Source organism: Anolis sagrei, chromosome 2 (genome assembly GCF_037176765.1).
Source record: "Anolis sagrei isolate rAnoSag1 chromosome 2, rAnoSag1.mat, whole genome shotgun sequence".
Classification (NCBI taxonomy): Eukaryota; Metazoa; Chordata; class Lepidosauria; order Squamata; family Dactyloidae; genus Anolis; species Anolis sagrei.
In genome coordinates, this window is record NC_090022.1 from 300,964,503 (window position 1) to 300,977,550 (window position 13,048).

At 37.9% G+C, this 13,048-nt stretch overlaps 1 protein-coding gene across 1 annotated transcript in view; it reads right to left on the reverse strand.

Moving 5' to 3' along the window:
* DNAI1 (dynein axonemal intermediate chain 1) overlaps positions 1 to 12,733 on the reverse strand; it is a 186,220-nt gene extending 173,487 nt beyond the window's left edge. Inside the window, exons 1-3 of the mRNA XM_060761145.2 lie at positions 12,578 to 12,733; positions 2,714 to 2,758; positions 1,231 to 1,329 (exon numbers count right to left, since the gene is read on the reverse strand). Coding sequence (XP_060617128.2) covers positions 1,231 to 1,329; positions 2,714 to 2,758; positions 12,578 to 12,610 — 177 coding nt within the window. The 5' untranslated portion in view covers positions 12,611 to 12,733. The remainder of the gene's footprint in view (positions 1 to 1,230; positions 1,330 to 2,713; positions 2,759 to 12,577) is intronic.
* Positions 12,734 to 13,048: the final 315 nt, after the last annotated feature.

Consider the following 13,048-nt stretch of genomic DNA (forward strand, 5'->3'; position numbering starts at 1 on the left):
CTTTTTAGTGTGGTATTTCTCAGGTTCGATTCTGGGGAGAGGCGGATGAGCTCCTCCTATCAGCTCCAGCTCTCTCATGCGGGGACATGAGAGACGCCTCCCACAAGGATGAGTAAAAAAAAATAAAAAAAATCATCCGGGCGTCCCCTGGGCAACATCCTTGCAGACGGCCAATTCTCTCACACCAGAAGCGACTTGCAGTTTCTCAGGTCGCTCCTGACACGACGAAAACAAAAAACAAAAAAACCCTAGATGGTTTTCACTGGAAAAATGGCAGTGTTGACTTTTTGCATTTGCTGAACAGCATTCATCATCTCCCACATAAACAAAACACCTTCTCTTCTACATGTTTGCAAGGAAGGAGAGTGTTGTTGTTCATTCGTTCAGTCGTCTCCGACTCTTTGTGACCTCATGGACCAGTCCACGCCAGAGCTCCCTGTCGGCCGTCACCACCCCCAGCTCCTTCAAGGTCAGTCCAGTCACTTCAAGGATGCCATCCATCCATCTTGCCCTTGGTCGGCCCCTCTTCCTTTTGCCTTCCACTTTCCCCAGCATCATTCCCTTCTCTAGGCTTGGCTGTCTCCTCATGATGTGGCCAAAGGACTTCCACTTTCCCTCTAGTCTCCTTCCCTCCAATGAGCAGTCGGGCTTTATTTCCTGGAGGATGGACTGGTTGGATCTTCTCGCAGTCCAAGGCACTGAATCAAAAGTCCTACCGTCACCTGTAATACGTTGAATATTTTGGTAAAGAAGGCCCTAATGGAGTTCATTTCAAAAATTAAGATATTGCGGAGTAATGGCTGAACGGCTTTGCCACAATGAGTGAAGCATTCTTGTTGTTTTATAACACGTTCAAAAGAACTTTTTGAGATGAAGTTCCATCATAGATAAAAGAAATAGTGGGGAAAACAATACACTTCAGGGGAGCTTTACTACTGGTCTCTGCATTCAAAAGTGAGAACCAGGATTTGGTAAATAATATAACTCTTATGTCACTTTTGCTATGTGCTGCAATCATTTACTTACATAAACCTTTTCTTTGCCTTTACCCTGTGGGTTCATAGCAGGTTAGAAACCATTACTTGCTTTAGCGTGGCTTTGGGCTGAATGAGGATTTGGCACCAGGGCTTGCCTTGCCCCTGCCTTATGCTGTATGTATGTACGTCCTACAAAGACAATGAACGTTATTGAAACTAGACCCTCAAACGGTTCTCATCCGCATTGACTCACCGCATCTGTCAGCTCCAGCTGATCCGGGGGCTTGAGCAAGGTCCTGGCCTGGGTCCATTCATCAGCCCCTTCTCCAAGTTCGATACCACTGTCATCATCCTAGAAGAACCACAGACAACAGAGCCAATCATGCTGATGTTGATGGTATTGGCAATAATAATAATAATAATAATAATAATAATAATAATAATAAGGAGCACTGTGTTGTATGTCAGCCTGTTCAGCCTGTGATTGTGTCTGATGTTCATGTTAATGCTGATGTTCTTGATGGTGGCTTTGGGGATGAGAGTTTGCTTGTGCCTGAGTTAAGCTCAAACAAGAGCCCTTAACTGTTTCAGGAAGATTCCCAAGGCGGCATTCTTGAGAGGGGCCCTTCACAACCTTTCTCAGAGCAACTGGCTGAAGATAATTTTCAGGTGCAGGAAATAATAAGAGTTCAGAGAGAGGTAATAATGAGAACTTAGACAGAAAGCAAAGTTTCTGTAAACAGAGACAGAGTGTGCAAAGACTCAGACGGTCCATTTGCTTACAGCAGAAAAAAAGATAACAAACTGCTATCTGTTAGCAAGATTAAGAGAAACGCTTTCCTTTCAGTTTCAGAACCTGGAAAAGACTTATATTGATACATGGGAAAGGGCTGCCTCATTTGGGTCAACGTCAGAAATTGATCATTGTCTTGTTTTCAATGCTCTTAGTTTTATGTATCAAGTTCTTGCCAAGCTCCCATTTTGTCTATGAGATTTCTCCTGCTGTCAAGTTTCATGGTTTCATGTGCCTAGTTCCATGGATTTTTATGGATTTTTGGATCTCGTTTTCCTTTGAGCTTTGGGACTATTTTACTTGTATTGGATCTTTACTGTTTTTTGCTATTCTTACTGCTTTGCCTACATATATTCTTCAACAAAACAGCTTGCTGATTTTACCAAGCTGGTGTGGTATTTAAGATCAGAAGTCTTCCTGCTCTGGTGTATGAAACATAGTTTGCTTCCTAAAGTGATGTTGGTTTTTATTATTTATTTATTTATTTGCTTTATTTCTATACCGCATTTTTCAGCCCAAACAGGCAACTCAATGCGGTTATTCTTAAATGTAAGGAGCCACTGTGTTGACTTCCTTACTTAAAGGAGCCATTGTCTTTGGTAATGTAAACATGTTGTTTTCCACCACAGAGTTAATCATTGTCTCTGGTCATCAACAGCAGTTCTCATCAGCAACTTTTAATTATAATTCACCAGTTCTTTTCTTTTTGTAGTTTCCGAGGTCTCAATCTTAGGATGACATCTCTAGCATGTATAGATCCCAACCATACATCTTTCATACATTTCCATTCATATCATCATGACATAATGGTGTCAACACAAACTAAATAAACAAATACAGATCTCTCCCTAGACTCCAGTTCCAAAGTTATGGAGATAGAGGAATATCCACTGGAATCACACACTGACTTGGAAAAAGTGTGTTGAGAATCAAAATGCCTTACCCGCCTCCTAAGATTGGTTTTGGAAGTTCTCACTGCACCTATGCTCTAGAAACAAGACAAAAAGACATGCAACCCATCAGAGCCTTATATTACACATTACTCTTTTTAAACTAACAAAAGAAATTCAAATACGTCGTTTTCTATCATGGCTCTTCAAGGCAGAGATCCCAGTTCAGCTATAACAACTATTATGTACAGTTATCGTGTTCTGAAATATTCATGCCCAGCATTGTGCAATAAAAAGGATATTTTATTCATTGAGGAGTTTTCTAGCCTGCTTTTCAAAATACAGTATTTCCTCAAAGTGGCATGCAAGAAAGAAGACGAGCAACACAAAAAGCCATAGCAACACTAAAAATAAACCCAACAAACAACATCATTTTAGCTAGACATTGTGCAGTCAGCTCTAAAATCACACCAAAAAGTTTAATAAATGCGTGCTTTCAGGGTCCATCTGAAAGAAAAGAAGATTTGGAGTAAATACACAGCACATTCTCAGTTAATTGGCACCCATGGGGATTGGCAGGTGCTGGATAAATGTCATTTCTGGTTGCTTGAGAGTTACTAATAAAAATAAGCACAAAGCACTACTATAGCCCATACTATAATTTATCAAAAACTCTGTATTGACTTAAGGTTCAAATTGAAATACAATAAATAAATAAATAAATAAATAAATAATAATAATAATAATAATACCCTTTATTTATATTCCGCTTTATCTCCTTGGAGGGACTCAGAGCGGATTACAAAACACATATGAGGCAAACATTCAATGCCTTTTTATACATACAGTGAACAACAACATACAACGCAGACGAAGGTAAAGGGCTTCCCCTTTTACCATCTCCGGTGTCTGGAGGTGATGCTCAACTCTGGCCATGGGGAGGGGTTGCTGTTCTATTTTTCCATGCCAAGGAGCCTGTTGACCATGGACATCTCCATTTGTGTTGCCAGCATGTCTGCATATCTGCATGGGGTGCCCTTTTACTTTCCCGCTGAGGTGGTACCTATTGATCTTGCATTGCATGCTTTCAACCTGCTAGGTTGGCAGGAGCTAGGGCTGACAGTCGAGAGCTCACCCCAACTCATGGCTTTGAACTGCCAACCTTCCAACCAGCAGCTTTCCTGCAGCTAGTGGTTGAACTCGTTATGCTACCATAGCCCCTTAAAATTAAAGTAAGGCAAATAAAGTGAAACTTAATATAATACTGTAGTTTTACTTATTATAAAACAGTATTGTTTCTTTGATTTTGGCTGGCTGCTTAAGAAGTCCCGTTGCTTGAGTTCTAGTTAACTGAGAGTCTATTGTATCTTCTGCAAGAGGAAATTGGACACTTGGCGAGTGGCTGCTAAAACTGTGAATTTGATCTGCTTTTTATTGGTGTCAATCTTTGATCTTGTGCGTCTTTTGCTATATGTATTTTAATAATATTGTCATAGTTACCTGTCTGTTTTAACTGTACTCTGCCTTGACCTGCATGATTAGAATTATTATTAATACCATAAGGTTCACCCACCTCCCCAGCCTTCTTGCAGAAGTACAATTCCGACTAATGACTTGCTAAGGTTCAAACGACTCCGACCCAGTTTACCTCTCTGAATGTATTCTCCCCTATGAACCGTCAAGATTGTTAAGATCACTCTGGAGAGGCCCTGCTCTCGGTCCCACCAGTCTCGCAAGCGCGCCTGGTGGGGATGAGGGACAGGGCCTTCTCGGTGATGGCCCCTCAGCTCTGGAACTCTCTCCCACTGGAGATCAGAACCGCCCCTTCTATCTTGACGTTCAGGAAACAGGTGAAAACAGGTGAAAACTTGGTTATGGAAACAGGCATTGATGAGTGAGCTAATACCCTGAGATATGGGTGGATGATGTTGAACAACGATTTTAGTATGACGACCGACCATTGTAGTTCTTGATTGTATTTGCTGTTTTAATGTTCTGTTGTAATATGAAATATGACGTTTTATTGATTGTCTGTGAGATTGTTGTTGGAAACAGGCCTGAGTCCCTCAATAGAGGTGAGAAGAGGTGAGAAGAATACAATAGAGGGGAGAAGAATACAATTTTTTAAAATAAATAAATAAATGATATTGGTTGAGATTGTCCTTTCTGTAATCTACAGTCAAACCTGCATTATGCATTCCTTCCAGGACAATGACTTGGGCCCATAAGTGAATTATAATCAGTTAATGCAAAATTGGAGTTATGTGAACTGCATGAATTGCATTGAATGTTTGTTGTAGTCTTAAGTTTCAGGGACTGTGCAGATAGGTGGCTTCTTTTGGCTGCAATCATAGGGCAAGCCACCTGTCAATTATTGTTAGGTTACCTGGTCCCGCCCCCTTTTGGGGTTTTGGAGGGAATAGGAGGCATTTTGAGTTCAGTCCACACAGAGAAACTTTCCAGGCAGGACATAATACCAAGAGCTCCTGTAGAAAGCTTCGTCTTCTACAGCTTGGCCGGAGTTATACAGCCCACAGCTTGGCTCCTTCGCTGAGGGACTTCAGCCAGCCATCACTGAAACCTGAACTCCTTTTCCCTTGGAAGTCTACAAAGCTCTGCTTGGTAAGGGTCACTCGCGGAAGCCAGAAGCAGTTGGTACTGGGTGCAGGGGCTCCACGCCATCAGGTGCAAGGACAGACTGGCCAGATTAGAAGTTAAGGATTTCCCCATTAGTTACAGTTATGAAGGTAGTGCCTGTTCCCTGTGGACAAGATTGAGAGAGAGCCAATAGACTGTTAAGAAAGCCTTAAAGTACCTGTTTGTTTTCTTTAATAAAGAACTTTGTTGAACCTTTAAGCAATCTAAAGACTCTGTTTAAGGAAATCCAAAGGCCTTTAATCTGAGACAGCCCTGGTGTCCCATTGGGCACACAGAATTTATGTCCTGTCTACAGTCTGATGCACAAGCCCAGCGTGCGACAGCACACTCAAGCTGGAGGTCAGCTGTGACCAGCAGTGCTGTAGAATTTGAAGAGGCACGAATGGAGGGCGAAAGGGAGAAACGTGCCAAGAGGAAGGCGCATCAAGCCAACCCCGACCAGGACCACCTTCCACCTGGAAACCAATGCCCTCACTGTGGGAGAAGATGCAGATCAAGAATTGGGCTCCACAGTCACCTATGGACCCACCGACACAAGCTTGGAGGACTATCATACTTGGACTACGAGGGATCACCTAGTAAGTAAGTAAGTAAGTAAGTACATTGAAAAATCATTCACAAGATGCAAATACAGATTGCTTCTCATAACACTATGCAACACGATTTTTGCTCCTGGGTTATAAATACAATTTCCTAATTCTATCATAAGAACATGGGGAAAGTTTGTTAAACTGCCAAAATTTTGTCTATGCAAGAGGGACATCCTGCAGCACGTCTTGGTCTAGTTTTTCAATGACTATCTTACAGAATCTCAACCAATTCAACATAGTTTGTGGCAGCCACAAAATCAACAAAGTTTCTGGAATATAACAACTACTTTCAAAGTAAGGATGGCACAATTAAACAGGAAATAACACTTTCAAACCAGGAACATATTTTTCCCCCAAATTTTGTTACATAGTGTAATAAGTCAACTCCTGCCTCCGCAAAGTCGCTCCCATCATATGGAAAAAATGGTAGTCAATTGAACCAATCCCTGGCCATTATCTTTTTAGCTTGGTGCTAATTTAATATGATTTAAGCAACACAACAGATAACGAGATTCCCAGACGGCAGATTAATTCAGATCCAATTGAGGCAGCAAATTGCCAATTTTGAGCAGCAAACAAAGCCTAGCTGCTCTTCCCCACGACAGAGAGGAGTCTACTCTATAGAAGTGGTTATCTGGCAGGAAAGGCAATTGACAAGGAAGGGAGAAGGTAATTGTTTCGGGCACTGGCTCGTATTTCAATTAAATCGACATCAGGGGCAATCGAGCAAATTCAAGTAAATTTAGTTTTAACTGCATGATGGGAAACACTTAAAAGCTAAACTCTGCAAGAGAAGCAAGTGAACTTCCACAGAAGAAGAAGAAGAAGGAGAAGAAGAGGAGGAAGAAGAAGAGGAGGAGAGAAGGGGCTTCTGTCCCAAACCTTTGTCCTTTGTCCAATATCTTGTCTCCAAAACATCAGAAGACTGGGCAGATCCAATCAATTGAATAAAAGGCTGTGCTGTCGCACGCTGGGCCTGTGAATAAGACTATAGACAGGACATAAATTCTCCAAAAGCACATCGGAAAAGCCAGGTTTTGAGATCCCTCTTGAAAATTTCTAAGGTGGCGGCCTTCCTAATCTCACCAGGCATTGTTTACAGAATTTTTAGTCAAATATTCACGAGAACAAGAGAATTTAAAGCAAGAGCAACACAATAGCTGCAAAAAAAAAAGACTATATAGGAAACAGGGATAGTCTAGAAATCGAGCCATACATCAGTATGGAGAAGGCTATAGGTTGCCGTTACCATGCATAGCATGAGCTGTTGTTGTCGTCGTCATCATCATCATCATCATCATCATCTCGCTTTCACCTTTTCACCGAGAAGCAAACCTGCCTCATATAAAAAGCCTCTGGTATTTGCTGCCATACAGATATACGGTGGGAAATGGGATTCATCAGTAAGTGTATGAACAGTTTTGTCCTTGGTACAAAGACACCTAGAAATGATCCAGAAAGCACTGAACATGGAGAATTCTCGCTGAACTCAAAAGCAAAACAAAACCCACGATTATGTCATTTCAGAGTTGCAAGCCCCTCCTTCCTTTCAGCCTGTCCTGTGCTTCTTTGGAGATCAGCTGAAGAAGAACACAATCCCGGGGATATGGAAATGTCAGGCGCATGATTAGCTCTGTCTGCGCTCCCCTTTTTTCTATTAATAGCTTGTTTTACGCACAAGGCACTGAGAGCAACATTTGCTGCATGGATCTTGGCAATCCATAAAATATGCATAATATTGCAATTTGCAATATTATTGATAGGCTAGAGAGATACAAATCTATCCATGAAATAGACTTTTAAGGATATGCAGCCAATTTTGCGCTAATTATAGGGTCTTAATCAATAATATATTAGGCATCATTCTCTGTACGGAAACACATTAGGAGGGCTGCTGTGGTGATGAGGCCTTTGGGAGTGACTGGAGGAGGGAAAGGAAGACAAGACCAGGGGAAAAATATCATAATCTGCATCTACATTGTAGATTTAATGCAGGTTGGCACCACTATAATTGCTATGATTCAATAGGAATTGTAGTTCAGTCAGGTACCAGCACAAATGCACAGGGAAGTCACAGAAAACTATAAGTCCCAGGAACCCAGTGATGTCAAAGTTATTGAGGCATGGCACCCCCCCCCCCCCCTCAAAAGTTTAAGAACAATAAGAAGACTTCAAACAAGATATATGATTTCTTCTTTATTTTAAAAACATTTCCATGGTTTCAAATTCCGAAACATAGAAGCCGTGAGGCTCTGGAAGGACCTAGCAGCAGCTGTACCCTGAACTCTATCCAATCTAACCCTTTAATAAATGTATTTATTTATTTTATTTACTGTATTTGTATACCACCTTTCTCAGCCTGTCGGCGACTCGTAAATGTATAAAATGATACTTAGTGTAAGTGTTGGAGCTCAGCCTGTGATTGTGTTTCAGGATCAGGGTGCTTTGGATGTGCAGAGTGATGTCAATGAGTTTCAAGATGGCAATGGTTTGGTCAATGATATTGATGCAGAGAATGGTCAGGAGATCCCTGTTCAAAGTGTAGTTTCCCATGAGAATGTCCCTGAAGGGTGTGGGGATGAATTGTTACCAGAGAGTTCTCATGATTTGGGGTTGGAAAACAGCTCAGCACCTGGCCCAGCTGCAGAAATTAATGACCAAATAGATAGATGGGAGGAGATTAGTCAAAACAGAAAAGCTGAACAGTGGCTTCGGCGTTCTGCCAGGCCCAGACAGAAGAAGATAAGGGAATCTCAGTCACAGTGAAACCAATTTCTGAGCGCTTGGGACATACCTTAAGGAGGAGATAAAAGTCCCAAGCACAGGATATGTAGTCAGATGAAGCATCATTTGGAATCAAGTCAAGATCCCATCCTTGTTTCATGGAAGCCTAGCTTGGAAGATTCTTGTTTAAGTGCCTTTTGTTTCTTGGTTTTGATTCCTGGATTCTGTGATTTTATATTCATGTCTTGGGTCCATGTTTCCTGTTTTTTTTTTGGATTTTATTAGAGAAGTTTTGCCTTTGTTTCATTGACTTTGCTGGACTATTACCCTGGACTACTTTGTTCCTGCTTATCTTCCTACCTAATTGGATTTATCTATTTCTTCAAAGTGCTTTTTACTATACTGCTTTTTAATTATCTTCCGTAAAAGGATTGTTTTCCTATCCAACGGTGTGGTGTTTAAAATCAGAGGGCTTTACCTATCCTGGGAAAATGTATCTTGAATGCAGCTTCCTCCCCTGTATCTTATCAAATGTATCTTGAATGCAGCTTCTTCCCCTGAGCCCTCAGTTTGCAATCCCTTGGGAACAAGAATCATGGTCAGGATCCCTCCAGCTATTTCCCAAGTCATTCAGTATCAGGACCTGTGTGTGTACGCAAAACAGATGATCCCCTTTGTCCCCAAGATGATCTCAGGATGCTTGTCCATTTAACTGAGGGTGAGCACTTGTTCCTCCCGTGGAAGAGAAGGCTCAACAAGCATGAATTTATTAATTTCCTGAATGGGCAGCAAAGCCCTTGGTTATTTTGGAGCTGTCACTTTTGTCCTTTTGTGTCTTGCATCCTTTGTCTTGATGGAACTGGACACTTAAGCCAATCAAGGAATCATCTCACCAGTCAGTTTAAAGTTCAGCCTGTTGCAGCAACGCGTGACAGGGGACAGCTAGTATAATATATATTACTATAATATACATATTATGGAGCCCCTGGTGGCACAGTGGGTTAAAGCACTGAACTGCTGAGCTTTTTGACCGAAAGTTCGCAGGTTTGAATCAGGGGAGTAGGGTGAGCTTCCACTGTCAGCCCCAGCTTCTCCCAACATTGCAGTTCAAAGCCATGCAAGTGTGAGTAGATCAATAGATACTGCTCTGGTGAGAAAGGTAACGGCGCTCCATGCAGTCATGCTGGCTACATGACTTTGGAGGTGTCTATGGACAACACTGGCTCTTCGGCTTAGAAATGGAGATGAGCACCAACCCCCAGAGTCAGATACAACTGGACTTAATGTCAGGAGAAAACCTTTACCTTATACATATTATAAACACATGATGTTTTTTTTAAAAAAATAAAGTATTACTTCTTTGATTTGTTTTTTGCCGGCTGCCTGAGAATTCTGGTTAACTGAGAGCGTACCAAAGCATGGTAAAGATATTAATATTTATGAATATAAAATATATAAATGACTAGAATAATAAAATAGAAAAATAAAATTCATAAATAGCTATAAATATAAATTTAAAAATAAAATATAACTATAAATATAAAATATAAAACGATATGCATAAATATAATTATATGAATAAATATAAATCTGAAATAGAAAAATAAAAATCATAAAGAGCTATAACTATAAATATAAAATATAAAACTACATGCATAAATATAAATATATAAATAAATATAAATATAAAATATAATTCTAAAACAATATATAAATAAATATAACTATAAATATGAAATATAAAAGTATATGCATAAATATAAATATATAAATAAATATAATCCTAAAACAATATATAAATAACTATAATGATAATGTAATATATGTAAATAAATCTAATTCTAAAATATAATATCTAAGTAAATATAAATACAAAGGCAGGGTAAACATCTACATGAAATATAAAATAATATATAAATAAATGTAAAATATAAAATATATGCATAAATATAATTCTAAAACAATATATAAATAAGTATAACTATAAATGTAAAATATAAAACTATATGCATAAATATAAATATATAAATAAATATAAATATGAAATATAAATCTAAAACAATACATAAATAAATATAATGATAATATAATATATATAAATAAATCTAATTCTAAAATATCATATCTAAGTAAATATAAATACAATGGAAGGGTAAACAGAAACATGAAATATAAAATAATATATAAATAAATGTAAAATATAAAAGTATATGCATAAATATAAAAATATAAATAAATCTAAATCTAAAATATAACTCTAAAGCAATATATAAAAATATACAAATAATGTAATATATATTATATATAAATGTAATTCTAAAATATAATATATAAGTAAATATAAATACAACGGAAGGGTAAACAGAAACATGAAATATAATATAATATACAAATAATTGTAAAATATAAAACAAATATTAAATTAATTGAAAACATTATATATATATATATATATATATGATAAAGTTTATTATGAATTTGTTAGCTTTTCCTATATATATGGAAACTATATAAAACAAATATAAAATTTTGCAAAACTAATGTAATATAAATAAATTTATATTTATTTATATGAATAACAAATATTTTTAGATTTATTTATATAAATAATATAAATAAATTTATATTTTAGATTTATATATATATATATAGTATAAAATAATATATAAAGAAATACAAAATATACTAATAAATATTAATCTAAAATATTATATAAAGAAATATATTAAATATATTAAATAAATATTAATCTAAAATATTATATAAATAAATATACAAAATACAGAAATAACATATAAATATATTTATATTTTAGATTTATATATATATATAATAAAAATAATATATAAATAAATATATTAAATGTACTAATAAATATTAATCTAAAATATTATATAAATAAATATACAAAATACAGAAATAACATATCAATATATTTATATTTTACATTTATATATATATAATAAAAATATTATATAAAGAAATATATTAAATATATTAAAAATATATTAATCTGAAATATTATATAAATAAATATACACAATATAGAAATATTATATATATATAAATAAATTCATATTTTACATTTATATATTTATATATATAGTATAAAAATAATATATAAAGAAATATAAAATATATTAAATAAATATTAATCTAAAATATTATATAAAGAAATATACTAAATATAAAAAATAACACATAAATTGTATTATCGAAGGCTTTCATGGCCGGAATCACTCAGTTCTTGTGGGTTTTTTCGGGCTATATGGCCATGTTCTAGAGGCATTTCTCCTGACGTTTCGCCTGCATCTATGGCAGGCTTCCTCAGAGGTCTGCTGGAGCTGGGAAAAAAAAGGGGTTTATATATCTGTGGACTGACCAGGGTGAAACAAAAGGCTTTTGTAAGTTGGGCTAGGTGTGAATCTTTTCAACTGACCACCTTGATTAGCATACAATGGGCTGACTGTGCCTGGAGCAAACTACACAGAGAAGCCATTGAAATCCACAAACATGTGGACAATTTCAACAGAAAGGAAGAAACCATGAAAATGAACAAAATCTGGCTACCAGTATTAAAAAATTCTAAAATTAAAACAGCAGAGAGAAAAACAGGCAGGGACTTCTAAGCACCTTTCATTAAGAGTTTGCTCCAGGCACAGTCAGCCCATTGTATGCTAATCAAGGTGGTCAGTTGAAAAGATTCACACCTAGCCCAACTTACAAAAGCCTTTTGTCTCACCCTGGTCAGTCCACAGATATATAAACCCCCTTTTTTCCCAGCTCCAGCAGACCTCTGAGGAAGCCTGCCATAGATGCAGGCGAAACGTCAGGAGAAATGCCTCTAGAACATGGCCATATAGCCCGAAAAAACCCACAAGAACTGAACACATAAATTATTGAATTATATTGCTCTTCTCCTAGGCCTTCCTCCTTTCCCCGTACCTGCTTGCGCTTGCCCTTCTCCTTGGCCGGCATCTTGGGAAAACTCTCCTCCTTCTCACGATTTCAAGCCTTCCTCGCTTTTGGACAGCTGCCGGAAGTTGACATCCGTCTCCGTAGCAACCAGCCGGAAGTTGATGCTCCCCCTTTGGTTTCTGATTGGACTCTTCCATTTCCCCCCTCCCTTTTATCCCGAATGGTACGATCCCCCTCTTGGCAGACAGAGGAAGAGTGAGTTTGACTGATTATTATTCATAACGGGGCGGAGCCAGCCAGGCTTCGCCCTATCCGCTTCCCGCTCAGGGGCTCAAGGCTATGAATATGTAGATTAAGGGGCGGATCTGCGGGCGACACTAGAGAAGGACTACTGAATTATTCATGAGGGAGGCGGAGCCAGCCAGGCATCGCCCTATCCGCTTCCCTTTCAGGGGCGCAGGGCTATGAATATGTAGATTGAGGGGCGGATCTGCGGGC